Genomic DNA, 24,879 nt, shown 5'->3' with positions numbered 1-24,879 from the left:
CTATATTGCAAAAGTTTGCCTAGCATACAACGTGGCATCTTAGGCCAGGCCTCGCAGCATGGATTTATAAGGCGCTTATTCGATCGATCCTAACTCACGAAGCATTGGTGTATGGAAGGCAATTGAGATGAGCTAAGTGAATAACATGCTTCGTTAAGTTCATTGATTTGCCTGCCATTTTAATGTGATAAGCAACATGCCAGCAACTCTTCTAAATGTTTTCCAAAATGCTATCAAGCTGCAGGAGCTGGAACATTGGAAATAGTTTGTCATTGCCTCCAGAAAAAGGTTGTGATAGCCGGACGGTGCTTTGGAATTTGTGCTCAGCAGCAATAATACAAAGTCAGATTAGTCAGTGTGTCGTATCGATGCTATATGGGGCAGAAGCATGGACCATGACAACAGCAGATGAAGCGGCTTTGGGAGTGTTCGAGAGAAAAGTTCTTCGAAAGATTTATGGACCTATACGCGTTGGCGATGGCGAGTACCGAAGAATATATAATGATGAGCTGTACGAGCTATACGCAGACATCAACATAGTCCAGCGAATTAAAACGCAGCGGCTGCGCTGGCTAGGCCATGTTATGCGAATGAATGATGATGCTCCGGCCAAGAAAGTGTTTCTATCGGAACCCGCCTATGGAAGCAGAGGTAGAGGGCCCCCACTCCGTTGGAAGGACCAGGTGGAAAACGATTTAAACTCCCTTGGTGTGACCAATTGGCGCCGGTTGGCGGAGCGACGGAGCGACTGACGCGCCTTGTTGGACGGCCATAACCGTTTACGCGGTTAAGCGCCAATTAAGTAAGTAAGTAAGTCGTATCGACAAAATATTTCTGTAGTTTGGGTGTCAGACCTTAATGATGTATAGGAAAACGAGATGGGCAATGAGCGAGCACAGCGTTAGTCGACTTTTGATGTTGAAGTAGCGAAGGAGGCCGTTGCAGAGCTAGAACTAGTTAAGTAGGGCTTACAATATATGGCTGCAGTTCTGTAGAGCTCCTAGAAGTATATGGTATGGCTTTTGACGACATTCCGGTTCTGCGAATAGTTTGTATATAGTAATCGCTATTGCCTTCTCCCGACGTATGGTTGAATATGTTCTTGGGAAGACCGAATACTCCACAATTGTAGACCCCGACAAACTAACAATGCTAACTCTGACTTGCGGTAAACACACAGAGGGAATGTGTCCAACACTGAACTCATTTTGGTGCATTTTTTTATTGCGCGGAGTCTGCCAATTTCCATAAGCAGGTGCATAGGTAAGGGATTAGTTCTACGTTCATTGATCTTGCATGAGATCGGTCTAGTCAGCGGCTGTTGAGCTCCGAAGCCAAAATGGCTCCGATATTTTATTTCTATGGCTTGCTAGAAGTTTCGGTAACTTTATACAGAGGCAAATGGAGGCTCCTCTAAGTGGCTGTCACTTTTAATCTTAATTCCAACTCAAAACCGCCGTAGGCCCATTGAAAACCTTGGGCGCAATTTATGATCATCATGCCCTTACACAATCAGCCTAAATCACACAAGCAGCTCTCCCGCTCTTTTCCGAATGGGACTCGATATTAGTGTAGTGCCCTCTGCTGCTTTTGTCACCTACAACTTCATTTATACCGCAATCCGTTCCCGTTCTCTATTCAAGACTTTCTTGGCAAAGGTTTATATCGCACCAAGTCAGCTAAGCCGGGTTTAATGCACTGTTATGGCCACAGCAGTACAGTTAGTTACCATAATTTGAAAAATATACCATCCTGCGTTTAGTTATTTTCTCTCCCCCAGTGGCAGCAAAAATGGAAAGAAAGAAAATGACAGCTGCTTGAAAGAAATGGGAACACCTAAATTCAATTTTCGGCAATTTAGCCAAAATTCCCCTGAGTTCGCAAATTTTACATTTGGCTTTACGCAGCAGCTACCCTTTAGCGGCATTGATAAAGAAAGGAAAGGAAAAAGTAAGGGTGAAAGCATTTCGTTGATAAAAATGTAGTAACAGCAGGAAAATGTAACAGGAATTAAGGGGTCATATGCAGAATGTTGATGATGATGATGTGGCCGAAAAGGCGTAAAGCAAATAGTGGCGGACGTAATTTGAATTGTGCTTGATATCGAAAGATCGATTACTGATTATAGCGAGTGCTACCGGTTGGGTGTTGTTTTGTTGTTGTTCTTGCTGCTTATGGGTTAGGAATTCTAGTTAAAAGAGCGCGCGCATAAGTCGGCCGGAAAAAGAATTAACAGTTGCACCGGCTTAGTCGTTGGCTATTATGTGTTCTAATTTTTGTTGTTCTCTTTAGCTTATTGGGTGATTCTGTTGGCCGTACAATGGAAGTGCAACGTCTTTTTGCCGTACGCTTGTTTCGCTTTCCGCAAAGCGCGGTTAATGCACCCACCGGGCGACGACGCACAGTGGGCCCTTAGGCAGTAAAAATGTTGCTTGCGATGTCACGATTTTTATACTCAGTTGAGCAGAGCTCACAGAGTATATTAACTTTGATTGGGTAATGGTTGGTTGTACAGGTATAAAGGAATCGAGATAGATATAGACTTCCATATATCAAAATCACTAACTAAGGATCACTCCCTTTTAAAATACTCATTAACACCTTTCATTTGATACCCATATCGTACAAACCAATTCTAGAGTCAACCCTCATCCACCTTAATGGCGATATCCCTAAAAGGCGTTCACCTATAGATCTATGGTCCACTCCCTCATAAAATACTTTTTAATACCTTTCATTTGATACACATGCCATACAAACACATTCCAGGGTTACCCTCGCTTTATTTTCCTACATGGTTATTTTCACTTATGTTGTCACCATAGCTCTCAACTGAGTATGTAATGTTCGGTTACACCCGAACTTAACCTTCCTTACTTGTTTATAATCGGTTAGGTTAGTTTAGAGTTGAGAGGGCATGCATGGAAGTTTTTCTCAGTAGGTGTGGGATGGCGGCACATTCGTTCAACCAGAAAACTTCCTATATCTCTGATGAACTTAAGTAGGAGTGAAAGATGCACCTTTCCAACTTACAGAAGAACCATGTGCCAAGAAATCTGATTGGTCTTGTTTGTAGTCCTGGATACCGGCAGAGAAAGCGATCGATTGACCCCTCTTCCTTCTCATGCTGACAGCTTCTGCAGAGGAAGCTTTTGTTGGTTTTGCACCACTGTCAAAGCATTGGTGCAATAGCGCAGTGACCTGTGATGACACCCGTAAGTAACCTGCAGTTTTGTTTAGCTTAAGAATAAAGGTAGTTGCTTTGCTATCCACATATGGCTATAAGGACCTTGAGACATCACAATCATGCCGGTTGGTTTACAGCAAGTCCGTTGCCCTAATCTCATATTCTTTGATTTTCCTCAGGATATTATCCAGCGGTGGTAGTACGTAGCTGCCCGTCTTGCTTATGTCCATTTCGGAACCTTTCCTGGCCCTCTCATCTGCAAATTCATTCTCTTCAATATCGCCGTGCCCTGGGACCAAGCAATGTACCTGGGATTATTTGATTATTGTTGCGACTTTTCCATCAAAAAATTTTCAGCTGTCATAAAAAAAATTTTCATAAAATAAAAAAGATTTTAAAAGTTTTGAGAAATGTGTAGGCAATTCACAATTTTATATTTGAAACCATAGAAATAACTCAAATGTTAAAATAAATTTTCTAAATTTTTAAACATTTCGAAAAAGAAATCGAATCATGTAATTTCTTCATGATTTTGAGATTCAAGCAAAAAAATTGAATATATATTTGAATTTTTTTGAAATTGTTTCCGAAAATTTCATCAAATATCTCGGCAGTATATAAAAAAGCTCAAAGCTCATAAAAAGCAAAAACCGAGTATTGAATACGCATTAAAAAATTGTTAAAATCAAAATATTTTTAAATTCGTTTTCAGTGTTTTCAATTTTTTTTTAATTTTGTATGACACTTTTTTCTTTTCCAATTGTTTTATAAATTTCTTTAAATTTTGCTTTTAATTTTTTTATTTTTATTTGAACGCGTAGAAAATATTTAATAAATTTTTTTGTTTTTAAAAATTTTTCGCTAAATTTTTCAAGAATTTACCAAGTTTCTTTAAAAAATATGTTTTATTATTTCATAACATCAAAAACTGCATCAAAGTACAAAAGCAAATTTTATTGTTTGAGAAATTAATTTGAAAAACAGGATCAAAATTTTTTGAAAAGCTTTTTTAATTTTATATATATATTTTTTATCTAAATATTCTCCAAAACAAGTTTTTTTTAATTTTCTTAACAATATTTACTTTCGACTGCAAATTTAAAAAAAAATTTATGTTTTTGGGAAGTTTTTTTCAATAATTTTTTATATATTTTTTTAATGATTTTTTCTAATATATTTTATATATATATACAATTTTTTATTTACTTTCGAGTGCAATTTTGAAAAAGTTGTTGCTTTTGGAAAGTTTTTCCAATAATTTTTTAGATATTTTTTTAATGATTTGTTCTAATATATTTTTTTTTAATTACACCAACAACTTGTTTTATATTTTTATTTTTAATTTTCGACTGCAACTTTCTCAAAAATTGTTTCTACATATTATTTAAAAAAATTAAAAAAAGCGTGTGCAAACTTTTTAAATAATTTTTTTATATATTTTTAAAATAATTGAGCATTATTTTTTAACATTTTTTTGTAATCTCCTCTACAACTTGCTTTGTGTGCAAATTTGAAAAAAAAATTTTTTTTAAGTTTTTGGAAAATTTTTCAATAACTTTGCCATTAATTTTTTAAATAATTTTTTGAGCCTTTCATCCAATATTTTCTTACTGGTTTTAGTCTTTTTATATATTTTTTTTTACTTTCGAGACAAAATTCAAAATCAAAAATATGTTTGGAAAACTTTCAGATATTTTTTTAATTTAAATAAATTAAAATTAAATAAAGAAAAACTATTAAAAAAATGTTTTCACACATTAAAAGCAATAAAGGGCACTTATCGCTTAGTAAAATAAATGTTTGAAAATTAAATAAAATTGAAAATTCTTGCCAATATCTTTTTTCATTCCCAAGCATTTTTATTTCAACATTTTTTTTTTACCAGTTTTAGCAGTTTTAATGTTATAGAGTGCAACTTTAAATTTTTTGTTCTGAATTTGTTTTATTTTCTCCAAAATTTTTTTTTTTGGAAGTTTTTTGGAGAAACTTGCCAAAAACACACTGTGCGTCGTTGCCGTTTAATTATGTTGAGCAGCGGTCAGGTCAGTGCTTGCCAACTTGAGACAGTTGGCCGTAAACGAAGTACGTCTGTCTGTTAAACCGACCGAACCGAATTATACTGACCGGCTGATGACGCTGCGAACGCTCTATCAGAACAACCAAATCGCCACTTTAACGAGGAGGCCAATGAACTTTTCCAAAACAACAACAAAAACAAATGGTAAAAGTGAAGAAAGCACATACGCAGAAAGCAGTTCAAAAATACGTATGGGCTTTTGCCTTATATTTGTTTTTGTTGCTACTATTATTGTGGTTGTCTCTTGTTCTTCTTATTATTAGTTTACTTTGCGGGTCTCGTACATACGCGCACTCGTCTCTCCTTGGTTACAGTTGCTGTATTGACCATGGCCATTCCGTTTGTATGTTCAACTACTTTTTGGTAATTTTTGGCATTACCTGCCAGCCGGTCGTTCTGAATACAAAGTAGCTCACATGGCTCGATTTATCTTTTATTTGTATTCGCATTCCCTTTTCAAATTTGTTTACGACTTTTGCACAATGCTTCATTTGTATATAAATATTTTTTTTGCTCATTTTTCGCATTTCTCTTAACAAGTTTTAGTAAGTTTTTGGTTACCGTTTTACTACCGGCATCTGCTTTTACAATTCGTTTAAATCGGCTTTGCTGTTCTTGGACATTTGTTTGTTGTGCGCACACGCACGTGCACTTTGAATTGTAATACGTTGTTGTTGTTGGAAGGATTATACAGACAGGCTGAATGTTTGGTAGGCGATCGGCTTTTTCTCGTATTCTAATCCGCCAGCTGTATTTCTTTCGCTTGGGTAAGTCAAGAGTTTGTGCGGGACCTCATTACAAAAATCTTAACGCCAATGCGAGTTGAAGTGACACATCTAAGTGAGCTCTCATCTCACACGTTTACTGAGTTTTTAGGCTTTGAGGTGCTGAGTTCCTAACATACACTTGCAAGGAAACATCTTAGCACCTGAGTGCAAGTCCGAAGTTGCCACTACTTAAACCGATTGCGCTGTAACGGCGCTCTCATAAAGCCTTTAGACCACTTATATTCAAGGGGTTGTGTAGCGCAACTCTTTCAATGGGTTGCCAGGGCAATATATAGCTTCTCCAACCCAATTGTCAAACTCACCTACCCGTGGCGAATCCTATTTCTTTAACAGCCGAGGATCTGGCGACCCCAAGTTCCTTATGTATCTAGGGGGTGGGAGGGCGGTATGGCCTAGAAGATTTCATGTGCTCATACGAAATCGTTCCCGAGATGGTCGGGCTAGTACCTTAATGGTGCTTGTTACCGGAACGTACCGGATCTGCATCCAGCAAAGGACCATCAACATCGATAACACTCCCCAAGGCTTTCGGGGAGTATGCTTATCGCTACAACAACAACAACCTTCACTAATCTTATAAAACTCCGTACACAAAAGTACATCTTAAGGTAGTCATTTCTGAGTGATTTTGTAATTAATTTTCGTACAGTAGTAAACTTTGAAAGAGGCTGAAGTGACAAGGCTGTACGGCAGGGTTAATGGGGTCGTGCAGCGTAATTTACAGCTTCTTCAACACATTTTCCAATCTCACCAATATATTTAGCTAGCGAGGCTCTGGCAACCCCAAGGTCCTCACGATGTCACTTGATTTTTAATGACCACCATTTATCAAGTCCCAAAACCCTATCGGTTTCTTAAAAATTAAGATTTGAGCCAGGCGGATCGTCGGTTGGTTACTTTCAGTGATTTCGAAAAGCTTTCTACATTGTAGCTGTTATATGCTGCTGAGTATGGCTGTTTAATGGTAGACTCCTGCCACTTAGTGAATCAAGATGTGATATCTGGATTCATACTTCGCAAAGATCTAACTTAACCTACAAATATTCGATCCCACACATGTAAGCGCAAAGCATACTCTCATCGATACACACATCAAGATATTCGCGCGCCGAGCTGTGTTTATATTTAGCCGATTCCTGTAAACTCAGTACAGTAACTTAATGAAATCAAGTCCCGTTTAGAGAAATGCAGCTGGACGGCATAATGATAATGGCGAGTTTACCGACATGCACTACACTTACATATGCACACGTACACGTTTACTGAAGACCTTACGTCATGTATGTATGTAGGTATGTATTTAGGTCGATTTACGGCTGTGCGTGTATAAGTATTTATTTAGGACATGGGGATTTCTTGGAAATTTCTAATGAACTAACAAACAGCACACAAATTGATATACATAATTGTAAACAGTTACTCATAGTCTCAATGAGACAGTCTACTAAATAATAGCATATAACGAAGGTCAACTTAAACAAACTCCCTCTGTGTAGGACGGAATTTGCCTTTAGTCAGGAAAATCTAGACGGAAAAAGAAACACCATTCTTGAGCTGGGTTGGGCAACTGAGTTGATTGCGGCCACCAGCGGATGCTCTCAAGGTAGTGTACTTTCTCCTCTCATGTGGACCCTAATCATAGATGACATCCTTCAGTTACTGAAATCCAATGGATTTGACAATGAAGCGAATGCAGATGACTTAGTTATCTGCATCTCAGGTATGCACGAGGAAACAATATTCCATCGCAAGCAACAAGCTCTGTGTATCATAGAAAGTTGGTGTGATACCAGAGTATTGTTTATCAACCCTCACAAAACTGTCCTTGTGTCTTTTACCCGAAGAAGAAAACTATCCATGCCATCCCCGATTTTCAATGGAAGCAAAACACACAGAACCCTCACGTGGAATGCTCATCTATACGCTGCCTTAGACAAAGCAACAAGAGCTTTCATCGCCTGCACTCGACTCCATGGCAAAACATGTGACTATCTTCACAAATGGTATACAGGACATTTAATACTGTTGTGAATTCAATAGTCACTTATGGCTCCTTGGTTTGTGGAAATACCTTTCCCTATTAAAATAGAAGAAGAGGCAACATTTGCTGTACGAAGGCTTCTTCCAACTAAAGAGCGGAGACATAACAGCATATAAGAAAACTCAAAAGAAATCCAGCATTGCAACTACGTGATGCATTGGCTTCTGCGCTCAGAACCTCGGAATTTTGAGGTGTCCATTGAGAACAGAACTCTTTGGGAAACAGGGAGTCCATCTACTGACCCGACTCAGAGTTCTGATTCACAAATAGATCAAAATTCGGTGACAGAAAAACGGGCCGAGCTGCAAGAAATTAGTGCCAATGAAATGCCCCACTATTTTTCAGGTAGAAATCCGTCCAATAGAAGTTTTCGGTAGAGAAACTGTACTAAGAGGTTAATCTCGAGAAGTATCCGCGCTATGTCAGGCGGCCAGGCAGCCTTACGTACCTTGTAGTCTTACACAATTACTTGTTGTTGTTGTAGCGATAAGGAGACTCCCCGAAGGTTTTGGGGAGTGTTATCGATGTTGATGGTCCTTTGCCGGATGTTACGTTCCGGTAACAAGCACCATTAAAGTATTAGTACGACAATCACGGGAACGACTTAGTACGACCACATGAAACCTTCTAGGCCATAACGCCCTTCCACCCCTAGACCCATGAGAAACTTGGGGTCTCCAGAGACTCGGCTGTTAAAGAAACATGATTCGCCACGGTTAGGGGAGGTTGACAATTGGGTTGAAGAAGGTATAAATTGCGTTGGCAACCCCTTGAATGCGGTGCGCTGCACAATGCCTTGAATCAATTTGATATTTTAGTCCCCTCTTACGACAGGCATACCTGTAACGGGTATATTCTAAGCCCACTAACCCGCAGGGGTTTACTTCTAAGCTAGTGGATGAATGCATTGGAGTCCAAAAGGATCTAGGAGCCAAAAGCAAGGCTTTATTAGGGTGGGTTCCCAGGTATCAGGGACATGAAGGTAAGCAGGCAGACTACCTAGCCTTCTGTGGACTTACAAAGGCACACACTAGGAAAACCATAACCAGACAATACTGGATTGCATGCCCAGGGCAAAGGCAGGCCAAATTGTTTATACTCCTAGCGACGAGAATATTAACCAAGCTCATTAATGTAAGCAGAGAGCACCTAAGAACTCTCATTGCATACTATACGGGACACTGTAGTCTACGATATAACCGAAATAAGTTAAATCTATTCGATACACAAATCTGTCGCTTTTGTGAACTGGTGAATGAAACGCCGGTGAATGAAACGATATTCTCTGCGAATTTGCCACTCTGGCAAGGTAGAGATTCTACCATCTAGGTGGCGTGACTCTTAATCCCTACGTGATATGGAGTAAAAAGCCTGAAGATGGGCTTATTTTTTCAGTTTTTCTAAATTTTATTGAAAATGTTTGTTGATTTAACGATGATCAAGGATTTTGCTAAATAATATTTTTTCCTTGTCAAATTTCGTTCTCCAAAAATTTACACTGATGATGGCACAACGCCGAAACCGGTTTGTCTCTAAACCAAATTTGACAAGGGATGACTTAAAATCGTTTCAATATACATCAATTATAAGCAATCAGTGCATGAGTGTACAACAACCAAGCGTCATAAAAACTAACGAATATGAGAATTTTTGTGTATCGAAAAAAAAAACGAATAAAATGGGACCAAAAAAATTTATTTAGAATTCATAACAAGAATTCAGGCTCAAAACCATCAACAACAAAAACAACATTCCAAACTGTTTTAGGTATGTATGTTGTTGTTGCTTGCGCAAAGGTGTCCAAACAGCAGTCAAATACGCGACGTACACACACGGTGGCGGCGGCGGCGGCGCTCAAAAATTTTTAACGTAACGATAACAGCAAACGAATATTGCTTGGCGGCAAAAAAGGATCATGCTGCATAGGAATTCATACAATATGCACACATATATACATTCAAAGATATGTACTAATATGTGTATGCATGTATGGACATTCGCATTTGGGATGGGATGCTGCTGGTGGTAGCCTCCAGTACCGGCGTGTGTGTGTGAGTGCAGCAGCAAATAATTCAAGGTTAAATGTTTGTACCTTTTCAAATTGTTGTGCTGGTATTTTTAGTTTTAATATGTTTTGTTGTTGTTGTTGTATTTTTCTCGTTCATAATTCGGCAATAGAAGTTTCAAAGAAACAAAAGATCCATACTACACATACGCAAATGCTCGTAGAAATAATAAAAGCGGAGACGCATATGCGGGGAATACACTAACACTGACGTAGAGCGTAACACAAACTCAGCAGTGAAACACTCAACTGGTCAAAAGTGACTAGTTGAGAATTGGTGAGTTTTATCGATCTTGATGGTCTTTTGCGTGATACAGATCCGGTATATACAGGAAAATCGCGGTATTAAGATACTAGCCCGACCACCTTGGGAACGATTGGTATGACCACGTGAGGAACTTGGGGTCACGAGATCTTCGCCTGCTAAATAAACAGGATTCGCCACGGGTTCTATTTAAAAAAAAATATCGCTTGACAAAGCCGAATTACTGCTTCAGAAGAAGAGAGCTCTCTTCGATCTTAGCCATCTGAAATATGTCCTACATGATATCACGTTCCTTGAAAAAAAGCGGCATCGCCTTCAGAAAGCTATCAGCTGTGAGAGCAGTCATAAATGAAATTAAGCTTCAGGGCTCGTACTTTAATGTTACAAACTTCTGCCACTTCAGAATTCATGCCACCTTCGTAGTCATTCCTAGCAAAATAAGATGCAGCGCGACGGCTACTTAGTTATTTAATTGGCTTTCAACAAGGCGCGCCAGTCGCTTCTCTCTGCCAACTGGCGCCAATTGGTCACACCAAGGGAGTTTAAATCGTTTTCCACCTGGTCCTTCAAGCGGAGTGGGGACCGCCCTCTTTCTCTGCTTCCATAGGCGGGTTCCGATAGAAACACTTTCTTAGCCGAAACGTCATCTTTAATTCGCATAACATGGCCTAGCCAGCGCAGCCGCTGCGTTTTAATATGCTGGACTATGTTGATGTCTGCGTAAAGCTCGTACAGCTCATCGTTAAATCTTCTTCGGTACTTCGCGACAGTTACTGTTCCATTTATTGACTACACCACACATTTGTATACTTTTCAGGTAGGGATGAGGTGAATTGCAATATTGAGTTAAGGATTGTAGATGCCTTCAAGTTGGACGAAAGGTTGAGGCGTTTTTTGCCAAGAACTCGGCCTTATGTTTTCTTTTGCGTCTTTCAGTAGAAGATCGCCACTGCGCCGGGATACAACCTGGTTGGCGTAGCTCGTCAGCAAGGTTCTAGGCGTTTCGATACATTGCCGTTAAAAAAAAATACATTTCACAACTGTTGGCCAGTACTCTGACGACGGCCGATTTCGAAACTGTCTCCAATGTAATTACCAATAGAGTGTGTGCGGTTTTTCGAGCTTGTAGAATATGTAATCATAACTCCGTAATGTACGATGATGGTCTTGTTGATCGCTCCAGATATTTGGAGTGCAGCAGATTTAGCAGCCCTTAGTGCGGCTGGTCGGATTCCAAGTGAATGCTTCGCACTCTTTCGATAAGCTAAAGTATACTTATTCAATATTTTTGAATACCGACTATCAAAGAGATTTTAAGATAGGCGGTTCTGAGTTGTCTTGTGGCAAAAACTCTCAAAAATTTTCTTGATTTACTTCATAACCCCATGCCACCGGTGCATATGTACATTTATCGCGTTGTCGCTCATCTATCTTGGACGATATCCCTAAGCCAAAAATACTGGTAGCTTGCATTGTAAAGAGGCATGTTGGGTAGTTGATCTTGCTGGTCAGACTAGTTGTGAGCACGCTTAGATGTTATTGATGCCACTACCGGGTATACAGATACATATCCACGTACATACATACATACAAATACTATGAGTATAATGAAGGCGTGTTAGCGATTGCTGGCGATTTTATGTTTTATTACTCAGGTAGCGAGGATATCTGTCGTAGCAGTGACTTAGCTTAGATTTGTTTTGTAGAGGACTAGGAAGTAGAGGGATATACAGAATACTGTTATAAGTAAGCAGTGCTACGAAGTCATTAGGGGTATATGGAAATCTCTTGCAGGGGACACCTGCAACCTGCGTCATAAGGCATATATGGAAGCCTCTTGAAAGCAATGCATCTTTTCCAGGGCTTTATAGAAGGCATTGAAAGACGCTGTGTCCACAAAGTGAGTTCATCAAAGCTATTACCACAATGCGTTATGGAAGTGAAAGAACCAATTGCTGCTAGTTAAGGGACATTGGGAAGCAGACGATCGAAGATAAGTAAGCTGTGCTGAAGATGAAGTCGTTTAAGCATCGCTAAGTTAGGGAATGAAATCGGAAAAAGCCACTTCCTTCTCGTTTCCAAAGAATTCTCATGTGCCGCTGGTGTCTCTGGCGCCGTGTAGTTATCTGAAGTAAATACAGATCTGGTTGACATTGCTTTACGTGCGCCTATAAAATTACTCCTTATAAAAACGTCAACAGGAAAGTGATAGAATGAACAACAATGTATGAACCAACCGACCCCGTAAAAAGGTGTTCCTACAGCAGTGGTAAGTAAGCACAGGAAAGATCTCAATCCTGTCCTACCAAGAACTGTCACAGTTACAAAATTACGATGAGTTACGGACTCAAGTAATTCTCAAAACAAGAATAACTAAAATGACTATGAAAATGTTACCGACTATTCCACACTTTCGGCAAAGAAAGGGTTCAGTGAAAGAGAGGAGCTGAATTTAAAAGATCACAAGACTGCACTGTCGCATATAAGGGGCCGGTGTAGATTAAGGGTCTACGAAAGCGTATAGGAAAGGAAATCACTTTAAATTTTTGGAGAAAGAAATTCAAAATTTTGGAGCAGCATTGCTCCTGCAAGCGTCCATTGTGCGGCAGACTTCATTACTGACACGAGACCTCTACCACTCGATACCTTTGGGGACGTGACGCCACTGTCGTTAAGGTAGTGTTATATTTAAGTACTTCGAAATTGGTGTTGCTAAGTGAAGGTAGCAGATGTAGCGTTTGTAGTCAAAAAAGCAGGAGCATAACAAAATGCGTGAATTGGACGCCAAGTGTGAGTCAAAGAGCATAAGTAGAATGAAATGAGATTTGTAAGTTGACGAAGCGCAATGTGCAAAAAGAAGAAATCAAATATGAATAAAAATAACAAATATGTAGGTATTTAGGTAAGGGCAACGATGATTGAAAACAGATTTGTTGTTAAGTTAGGTTGTTGTTAACGTTGCACACAGAACACAAAGTTGGACACATTTTTTTTCGGTGTGGCGCAAACAACAAAATCATGTCCGATGAATGAATGAAAGCGATAAAGCAAGTGAAAAAGATTCATTGAATGTCACAGTAAAGGGAGGGCAGAGGAACTGCTGATTTCAATGGCTTATAGAAGATAGAATTGTTCGGAAAGGGTAACCAACGAAAATGTGTAGCTTGGAAATTGGTCTTATGGAAATTAAGCCCATGGATAATGATCTCTCAAAAACTTTTCCTATGTTTTCGTCTCTCCTGGACGTATAGTGACTGTCCGCTTGCGAACTTAGAAATTTGTCTCGGAATACTCGTTTCTTGGAAACGCTTATCTCGAAAATTGTCTCTCTTAAGCTCCCTTTTTCGGAAGCTTTTTTGATGAGAACGTGCTTTTGTCTCTCGAAAACCAGTCTTTGGAAAATTTTTCTAATGGAAAGTAATCTGTTGATTGTCGTATATCAGGAACTTGCCATTCGGAAATCTGTCTCCTGAAAACTTTGCTCGCATCACTAAAAACTCCTCTGTCAGCGAATCGCCTTCCTTAAACTCATATCTCTGAAACTTGCCTCTCGTAAACTTGCCTCTCGAAAAATAGTTCAATAAAACCTCTTTTTGGAGACCCATAACCGCGATAACTCATATCTTGGTACCTGACTCTCGGTGACAAGCCTATTAGAAGCATGTATTTTGGAAACTCTTTTCTCGAAAAATATTCTTATAGATACCCATACCCCGATACTTGTTCTGCACTATTAAGCGAACTAACGTACCATATACTAACATAGACCAATGTGAAGTCCAAGGGTAATAAATTAAGATAAGTACACAACAGTTAAATAAGGAATCTTACGAACGTCTTCACTGTTCACTTTGCTGTTGAGCCAATGGTACGCAGATAGATGCTCTTTCTCAAGAAGCTGTAAAATGGGATCTGTCTCCTTCTCAGTTCAACAGTCTTTTCATCTTCATCTTCAATACAAAGGTAAAACATACTGTCTCAAAAGTCTCTCGGTGATAAAGGCTGGTATTCGGGCGTTGAAGCCGGAAAGCCTGAAGCTTCTGTCACTTTGTAAACGCTTTTTTGTTTTGGCGATTCACTGTCTATCAAAACGAACTTTCCTTTTGTTTGTTGCTCGCTGCGTGGTTTTTCGAGTCGCGTCAGCAGTTGAAAACCTGGTGAGTGCTGACGTGTTTTTAGCTCAAAAAGCTTTTGCATTTTAATTTTGGTCAAAAAAATTTCTTTGTTTCATTTGTTTTATGTTATCGTTTCTTTTATTTATCTTCTTTTATTTCTAAAATTCCACTGAACTTTTTGCATATTTGCTGCGCTTATTTTGTTTAGCTCTGCTTTGGCAGTTATGCGCATGTGTAGAGTTTAGAGCGCAGCTTTTGGAATGCGCTTAGTTTTTTTTTAAATTTTACAAAATTATACGAATGTCTTATTTTATTATTATTAATTTTGTTAATAGCGTGTCGCATCAATTGTTGGGCGAAAAAATCAAGTCGAATTAATTTGCATTATTTAGATTAAGTAACAGCTGTTTATTTGCGTACAAAGTCAAATGACGTAATGAAAATTGAAACGAAGTCCTTAAATAGCAGTTTGTCCCTTATCCGGCTATGCAAAGATGTTATCCGCATACTTAAGATTAAAAAATTGATATCCAAATAGTTATTTACTTTTTATCCAGTGGTTCAATTCTTTATCCGTGTTGCAGCAATATCAAAACGAAACTTTAATACCTGCAACTAGCTATACTAAATTATAATCCAGCTGTGGATTGCGTTGCCTACATACAAAAAAGAAATATAATTCCAACCTAATTTAGCTCGATTTTCAAATAAAGTAGGGTCTTTAAGATACCTTATCTAACGATAAAATGGCTTACTTAACTGTAAAAAGTGTTATCCAAGAGCTTAAATTTTAATTAAACTCATATTTAGCTACTTCAATGCTTTCTAATAAGCAAAGATTTTATGCGCTGCATTATTACTTTAAACGGATCAAATAAACGTTGTGAAAAGTCTTTGATATTCATTAACTAACGGAAAAACAACTTATCTGGCTACATATAGTGTTATCCAAGCGCAAAAATGTAAACTAAATCCAAATATAGCTATATAAAAGTTTTCTAGGAATTGAATATGTTCTCTTCTGTAATTTGTCTTCATTATACAAAAAGTAATACGAGTTATATTTTTTTGTATTAAACTTAACTTGGCGGCCACCATACCGTATGCCCGGGCAAAGCAACATCAAAATTTTAGAAATAAGGTTTTTCAATTAGAAGAAAATTTTTCTAAGCGGGTTCGCCCCTCGGCACTGTGGCAAACTCTCCGGGTGAAAAGCTCACAGTGAAAACTAATCTGCCTTACACATGCCGTTCGGAGTCGGCATAAAACATGTAGGTCCCGTCCGGCCAATTTGTAAGGAAAATCAAGAGGAGCACGACGCAAATTGTAAGAGAAGCTCGGCCTTAGATCTCTTCGGAGGTTATCGCGCCTTACATTTATTAATTTTTTTTTTAACTTAAAAAACTGTTATCCGACTTAAGCGTTTTATCTGGATGCAAAATTTGTTTTTCTCATACTTTAGACGGAAAAATTTAATTGAAATTAATTGTAAAAAAGCGATTTAAACAGTTGGCTTTTATCAAATATCTTATCCGAGCATTAAAATATTTATCCGGGCTGCATATAATAATAGCCCCGAACTGAAAGCTTTATCAGAATACAGAAAATTTTGAATTGTGATATGGCATTCATAAATGTTGCTAAGAAATGTTATACGGCCAGAAAACTTTTATACGCATGTAAAAATTGTTTTTCTCATACTTTAAATGAAGTTTTGTATGAGCAACTCAAAATAAGTACAATTTTGAAAAAAAAAAAAAAAATGCAAGTACTTGGCTGCCGAGTATTCAGAAATTTATCCGGGCTGCGCATGATAAAAACACGGAAGTTCATGATTTGCACAAAGCCTTTGAATTGTTTATCCAATACTGAAAGCATTTATCCGAGCACAGAAAAATTGTAAATTGTGATAAGACATACATAAATTTTACTCAATGTTGACTATAAAAAAGATTTAGACTCTGTAGAAAGTTATTAAACTCAGCAATAAACGTAGTACTGTAAAATTAAATTAAAAAAATGCTTACAAATTTTGAAATAAGCAACTCTAGCATTTAATACGTTCCAAATATTTTAGCCGAGCTTTACATACTTCGTCTATTTTGTCCAAATTAACAGCTCAGGGCTCTACGGTTTGAAGTAAACTCCTAAATTCGGCTATCTATTGGATATGCACACTTAAAACAGCGTTTTAGAACTTGTATCCGGGTATTTAACATACGTAGACATCACGCCTATCCATCATAGTTTGACACGAGTATTAGGCATTTTAACGCATGTATAAACAAAAATTACAGCGCAAAAAAGGAAAACATTTTGATTTCGTTACCTCTAACCTACCAAATATTTTATTCTAGCTTCACAAATTTATCCGAGCTACACAAACTAACAACTTAGAGCACCACTGTTTCATATAAATTGCTTTACAGTTTATCCAGCTATGAAAACATTTATCCGGCATTTACAACTTTTATCCGCATAATTATAAAACATTATTATTGTATTGGAAGCGTTGCTTATCCATGATGTTTTGACCCGTAAAATAGCCACTTAATTGCATCATTAAATACGAACCTATTAAATAGCTGTGAAATTTCGTTAAAGGAGTGCGTACAATTAATTAAAACTAATTCAATAGCACATTTTTTCGTAAGCTTTTATGTACGGTTGAGTAGACTGGTCCTTGACATTTCATTGCAATTTAATGCATGCAACAGTTGCAATCTCAATGAATTAATTTCGAGTGCGGAAAAAAACCTTTTTTTTTTTGTGACCTTTGGTTGAATTTGTTTAACTGCAATTTAAGCATTAAAAAACATAATTTTTGCTTTGTTTGAATTATGCAGGCGCTAAAAGCGCATACAAAAACAATAACAAAGAACTGTTGCATGAATTCTGAAATTTTATGTAGCATGGTTATTAGCACTTCATCTTGCGTTTTTTTTTAATTTTTGCTATTTATTTGCCAATGTGAAGTGAGCGCATCGCAAGGTAGGCGCTTGAGTTTGTTATTGATTATTTTTTGTGGACTTAAACAATTTTTTTAGAATTTTTTTTCATGTTTTCGCTTCAACTAATTTGGCTGTCAATCAAAAGTGCAACGCACACAGCTAATTTTTTAGCATTACATAATCGATGGGAATCAGATGATGCGAACGAGCAAAGGGCGAGCGCGGAGTGTAGTGTAAAACAGAAAAACAATGCGCCCCAAAATATATTGAGGAAGGGGAAAAGAAATGAAACGTAAAAAAAATGAATGTTTTTATTGTGCTGAGAGAAATCTTTATCTGAAGTGAAGTGATAGAATAACCCTTACTAACAAGGCGACTCTAAGCAAAAAACAAGCGGTGCTAAAAAAATTTTTAAAAATTATAAAAAAAGTGAAACAACCAAGCATGCGAACAAGCGAGCTTCCTTTTTTATTCGAACTGTGCAGAAGCTAAGGAGCAATGGATAAAAAGTACCTGAATGCTATGTGACATGTGAAGCGCAACTGTAACTCATTTGCACAAAATAAACGCACAACATGACTGGTGTCAAAGTAGCAAATAGCAACAAATACAACATCTAAAACAAGCAGAAGGATAAAACTATTTGAGGCAAGGTAAGCAGCAGCAACTGAAAGCCAAAGGCATTTTTACTGAAGATGAGTTGAGCAGGAAGCTGGTTACGCAAACGCACGTGTAAAAAAAAACTAAAATATTTTAAAAAGAAAACAACAACACAATTTAAAGGACAACAGCAACAAATAAGGAACGATCTTTAGCTTTACGCTGCGCCTTAGGCAACAGAGACTTAGACGAAGACACGTTGTGGTATGCGTTAAACTTCTAAATTCATCTAAAAATTTGTGTATTGGCGGCGAGGTGAAGTGCAAGAGCGGAAAGGATATATAGTCACTACCACTGACATTGCTAATGTTGACCAAACTATGAGACACAAATTGCTAGTAAACCAAGCCGTCGAGATGTGATAAGGGGCAAGCGAAATATTATAAGAATAGGAGGAAAAAGTAGAAGAAAAAAATCGAATAAAAACCAGGGCTGAGAAAAAGTATTTTTTATACCCTTCACAAGCGTGTTATCTCTGAGACCAGTTAGCTTATCAACTTAGGGTACCGAAGGTAATTACGAAAATTTAGTAAAAAAATTGAAAAAAAAAAATTATCCGCGTTAGCCAAACTAACATTTGAGCGTATAACTATTTGATATAAGCTTTAAAATCGTTTATCCAGTCATGCATTCCTTTATCCGTGCTTTAAAAACTTTTATCCGGGCACTGTAAATGTATCTTCTATGGTATAATCGTACAAAATAAGAAGAAAAGACTATAAAACAACTGCGTAATTTAAATAAAGGCTGCAAATTAAAAAAAAAAAAAAACAAATTATTAAAAAAATTATTTTTGTATTTAATGTTCATTACATGTTTTATTAGAGTATACGAAATGTATCCGCGTTGCGAAAACGAACATCGAAGAGTACCTATGTTTGAAATAAGCTTTTAAATCGTTTATCCGTTTATGCCCTCTTTTATCCGTGCTTTGAAATTTATTATCTGGGTACTAAAAATCTTCTTCTTTATAGGGTATTAATGAAAAATATGTAGAAAAAACTATAAAAGTACCTCGGAATTTAAATAAATGCTGTGAATTTTTAAGAAAAAAAAACATAGAGAAAGACTATTCAAGAAGTTAGTTTTGTACTTTCGTTCATGTTTTATTAGCGCGCGAATGAACGGCTCAGAGTACTTTTGTTTGAAATAAGCTTTTAAATCGTTTATCCCGATTATACCTTTATTTATCCGGACTTTGAAAATTTTTATCCGGGTAATAAAAAATCGTTCTTTATAATATATTACTGAAAATTATGATGAAATATGCCTTATTCATTGAGTTTTAGCAGAAGTTTGGCAATTAAACCGCACTTAAATCTAAATTGTCTGCACGATAAATCTGACTGCTTGTGAACCCAAATAACTGCTTTCCGCGTGGACAAATTTGACAAATCCCTAATGGCTTTAATGCTATCTGCACCAGAATTTGAATCTGGGATACTCAGGATGGTACCGTTCATAACAAGGCGCCCGACGTTGGGCCTAAATGCCTGAGTATGCACGCAGACTTTTCTGTCTATAGTTCCATAAGTTCGCGGATGTATTGTAGCCTTCTACTTACTATCCTGCAACTGACAAAATGGATTGTATTGCTTAGATTGAAAGTTTAAAGTAAAGAGTTATGATCAGACTAATGAACAATAAATTTTGCGACAAATACTTTTGTGCTATAACTTTTCTACTTCTTTTCATAAAAGGTATGAAACTTTTTGTGTAGTCGAAGAACACATCTTTCTTCTCCCTTGTTTTCTTACTCCCCAATGACAATCACCATCCATTCATGCAAGCAGCTAAGCGAGCTAATGAGTGAAGTGCTTCCAGCAGAGGTGTTAGGTAGAAGAGGCGTGCGCGGTGGGATGACAGGAAGCGCCACATGAAGATACTTGCGAGTAGCGTTGAAGATCATGCTGGTAAACGAAATTTTATATCTGAGATTGTGTTAAAGTTTGCTGCTTTTAAAAGGAATGCGGATTTATTGTTGTGGTGTGTAAAAGATGTCGGTGGTGGTAAGGGAGAGAATCAGCATAGAAATGAGCAAAGATACGCAAGTTTGTTAAGTCTTTGTACGTGAGCTTGTTAGTGCATATGCGCGCCAAGTGAACTACAACAACAATAAGAACCACAAAAACACCACCAGCAAAATTTGTAGAACATATTTTGGGTATTCAAAAGATTTTTAAGGATATGTATATTTGAAAAAAAAAATAAAATAAATAAATAAATTAAAAAAAAATTAAAAAAATTGTCGCTACAACAACAACACAGCAGGATAACATGGGAAACTAGTTCACAAGCAAAACCTTACATAACAAACACTCAAGGCATACAAAAAAAACTCAAAGGAACTGCGCGCACATCTTAGATAGTAATTCAAATACTTCCCTTCGTACTTTGCCTGCTTTTTTTTTGGCCGTAAAAAATAAAACCAAGAAATTTTATATAGAATATTAAATAATTCATAAAATGTGGACACACACACGCGTGCAATATAAGCAAATGTTTTTGCGTTTTCTAATCAAGCTTGAAAATCTCTCAGGTTCAACGCCGCCAAAGCAGTGCACATTTTTTTTCTACAACTCACATTTTCCTCAAACTTCAATCAATTTTTGGTAAATCCTGTCGCCTGCTCTTATTTACACTGACATTATTTGCACATTTGTGGTTGTGACAGGGTTGTAAAAAAAATGTCGTTTGACGAAATGCCAACACAATTTATTACTTTTTTTGGTATGTTCTACTTTCTCAACCCTTCTTTGCTGATTATCTAAAGCTGCTAACATTTGATAACATTCTTCGTGAAATAAATACTTTTTGCTTTGCTCGAGGCTGTTGAGCGCATCTTTGTTTTGCTTTTTGTTGCCGTTAAAGTGTAATTGTACACTTCTTTGACATTTTTTCTATGAAAATTTATTTTTTCTTCTTCCTTAAGCAAGTCTTAAGTTTATTGTCTCGCTTTCAAGTATTTGGGAGCTTGCATTTGTCGTAGGATTATTATATATCACATTTGTGTTTAATAATAGGCAAATTTCATAGTTGTTGTGAGTATCATGAAGCATTAAATGTTATCCGTCACTTCAAATAGCCTTGCTGAATGAAAAGAGTTTTTATATTACGTATTCGAAGCATTATTATGTCATAAAACACTTTATCCGAATAATCTTTTCATCCGTATTATTAAAATTATCTTTATTTAGTAAAAGTGCTTCTGCTGAATCAAGAAAACCATTATCCGAGCCCCAAAGATTTTATACGGATACATTTTTTTATTCAAGTGCTCGATTTGAAGTAGGTCTGTATCTGAGAATCCTTTGTCTGAATGAATTTTTTAATCCAGATCAACATAACCATTTATTTCGTAAGAGGGATCTAAATAAAATAAGAAAATTTTCTCTGTTCCTCGTTGAACGAAAGAGTGCTTAAAACTAACTGGAATTACTTTCATCACATAAATCCTGTATCAGAATAGAAAGTATTATCCAAATGAATAGAATCACATTTGTTAATTAAATTTCTCGTTCTTAGGCAAGGAAAGTATTATCCAAACTTTAATCTGTATACAAATCTTGTATCCAAGTGTGCGAAATATCTTCATGATTTGAAGTATTATAGTCCTTTATTCTAAAATAATGTTTCTATACGAATGCATAAAGTTATTGGTTGGATGGTAAGATAAATTATGTATATACCAGTTTAAGTGCTTACCGATTACTGGTAATTTAAATGTATTTCACTTTAATCACTTTCACTCACCAAACTTCTTATCCAAATAAACCATCATGTTCTTATAGAGCGGAAAACTTTTTTTTCTTAAATTTTTAATTGAAAAGTAGTTTCATCTGTTTCGAAATAAAGTGGCTGTAATGAAAACTGCAGCAACAGTGCCTCTTTTAAAATACAAAATAGTTTATCATTCTTAAGACCGATAAAATTTATTTACTTTTGTAAAGCAACATTAGCCGATGTAAAACTATTTAATCCCTGATTTTCGCATTTTTTAAGTGCAAAAAACGTCCTAAAAGGTATTACGAGCACACGACTGTCTTATACGAAGCATAAAATGTATTGCCATGTATAAAAATATATTATCCGGAGTGAAAATGTTTTATCCGAATGCATAATTTGTCCGGAAAACAGCTTTTCAAATCATTATCTAAGTTTTAGGGTCCAAACAACTTTATCCGAAAGCACAGAAACTTTATCCGGTGATGAAAAAGGTACTGAAAACATATGCATGTTTATAAAGAAATGTAGTATCCGTATGCATAATTTGTGTGGCAAATGGCTTCTAAAATCACTTTGGTAGTTTTTAAGTACAGAAAACTTTATCCACATGCACAAAAACTTTATCCGGTGATGCTAACGTTACTGAAAACATACGCTTGTCTTAGAAAGATATAATATGTGTTATACACTGTGCAAATATTTTATGCGCATGCGCAGTAAGTTGAAAACCTACTTATTTCCTTCCTTACTTAAGCTGTTTATCCGAGAGCATAAGAATTTTATACGATTGCAACAAGTCTTCTACCGCTAAATTTGTGCAATTTTCATTGCAAACGCTCGAAAGTCCATCTCTATGAGACAATTCTAACTTGCTAACTGTACTTCTAATGTTTGCAGCCTCACGCCTTACACGCACGTGTTTTCTATTCTATTGTTGAAGGGGTGAATTTTTTCTTGTTTTTTTTTTTTCTTCTTTCCTTCCCAACTCATTTTTTTGTTGTTCCCTCTACAAGCGCCTCTTATTTGCTGTCTATGGCTTAAATAGTTGTTGTAAACATATTTTACTTTATAGCTTCACAGCGTCATTATGATAAATTGATGAGCTTACATTTTTATGTGTACGTGGTTTTTGCATACATGTGTGGGCATGGCTTTTGTGTATTTTGATATGCTTAATTTATTTGTGGCGGAAATTAGCTGGTATTTAGTAGAATCTGGTCTACCTTTCGCTTGCTACACGAATTTGTGTTTTTTTTTTTTGTTTAATTTAAACTCATTGTTATTTTATCCTTCGACAACCCTCATTTCTAAACAATCAACAAGAAAAAAAAAATTAAGAAAAAATGTTGCTTTGTAGTCTACATCCGTTCGTGATTCGTTATCCTGTGACTATTCACAATTTGTATAATTTCATATTTAAACAAATATTTTTTGGAAGAAATTTTTTGGTGAGAAATTTCGTTGCATTGCCGCTAATGCATCAAAATTTAATGTTTTCATTTTATCGCAACACTCAAGCACTCATCAAAAATTTAACAGAAAAAATAACAAAAGGAATACATAGCTTATCAAAAAACATACATACAAATTAAGTAAAAAAAAAAAACATTCCAAAATTTTGTTTGGTTAGTGGCAACTACTTCTAAATGTTTTTGTTGGTTAGTAAGCAACAAAATACTTTTTTCAAATTTTTTAACTACTATTTTTTAATAATAATATTTTAATAAAAAAGTGTTTCAAAAAAGTTTTGCAAATACCTTGAGGTGCCTGCACCTTCCAACGGTTGTCGATCCAAAGGCGGATCAAATATTTGTTCACGATCTTCCTTTGACAATTCCAAGTCAGCAAATTGATCCAATTCTGATGCCATTTTTTTAAATTTATTTTCTTTTTTTGCGCTCGCGTAACTTTAAAATTTCTATGCAGCTAAAATATTGATTTTTTTTGTTTTGGCGGGAAATGTTTGGAATGTTGTTTATCTTAGTGATTTTTCTTTTAAGTGCAACAATTTCTTAAGTCAACTTTTTTATAAATTATCCAAAAAATTAAAAATTTTAAACTCGAAAAAAATTATGCAAAAAATTGTGTTTAATTTTGAACTGTCAACTTGCTGCTATAATTTGGCCATATAGCAATTTTGTTTGATTTTGTAAATATTTTTGATGTTTTGTATCCAATTGTTTTAAAATTCAATGTTAAATGTCAATAATTTGCCAAAAACCTACAACGAAGAAAAAAAGCAAAAATTAAAATTAAATGTTTAATAAATAAAAAGGAGAAGTATAAAAAAATTTCATATGCAATACATAAGTTCGTTATAAAAAAATTTTCGCACTAAACAAATTCATGGCAGAGTTTAGCCCAGTAAAATCAACATTTGAACGTCAAGTTTTGACCGCGCGCGGTACGCAGGGAAAATGCAAACCTCAAGATAGCCATGAAGTCTAGCAGAATTTGTTCGTTCATTTGCCTCTTATTAACAACATAATGAAAGTTTGTTAATGCACGCTTTGTTTTTTAATTTTTCGGTAATAAATTATCTATCGAAACAGGTTGACAGCAAAACAAAGCTGATAATTAAATTTGTAAAATCTTTGGAATTCGCTCATCCTCCATTTCTTTAGAATTGATTGGGTGCCAGCGTATGCGCATTCAAGTCAGCTTACAGCTTAGAAATGACATACATACATATTTAAAATATCAAATTGATGACTGTTTTTCATTACAAATTTTTATCGAGCTGTGCTGCATAGACGTAGCATGAAACGAGGATAGGGATTATGCTTTAAAACTCATTTAATGCATTATCCGTATTATCCGTATTTTATCCGAACATTATCCGTAATACTAATATGCCATTATAAAGCTTAAAAAGAAAGACTTAATGCTTCTAATTCAGTTGAAGTATTTTTTTCGTGCAAAACTGTTGTCGGAAATAGAAAATGCAAATTATGCAATTCAAGGCATTGCAAAATGTTAGCTCTCAGTGAACTTTGTTTGCAGT

General features: G+C 36.2%; 1 protein-coding gene across 3 annotated transcripts in view; it reads right to left on the bottom strand.

The window, feature by feature from the left end:
- Imp (IGF-II mRNA-binding protein) overlaps positions 1–24,879 on the bottom strand; it is a 141,328-nt gene that overhangs the window by 62,158 nt on the left and 54,291 nt on the right. For all 3 annotated transcript variants that reach the window (XM_067780188.1, XM_067780187.1, XM_067780195.1), the window contains exon 2: positions 23,633–24,096. In XM_067780188.1, coding sequence (XP_067636289.1) covers positions 23,633–23,745 — 113 coding nt within the window. In that variant the 5' untranslated portion in view covers positions 23,746–24,096. The remainder of the gene's footprint in view (positions 1–23,632; positions 24,097–24,879) is intronic.

The sequence above is a fragment of the Eurosta solidaginis genome, chromosome 4 (assembly GCF_040869045.1).
Source record: "Eurosta solidaginis isolate ZX-2024a chromosome 4, ASM4086904v1, whole genome shotgun sequence".
NCBI lineage: Eukaryota > Metazoa > Arthropoda > Insecta > Diptera > Tephritidae > Eurosta > Eurosta solidaginis.
This window is presented reverse-complemented; position numbering and strand designations above follow the sequence as displayed.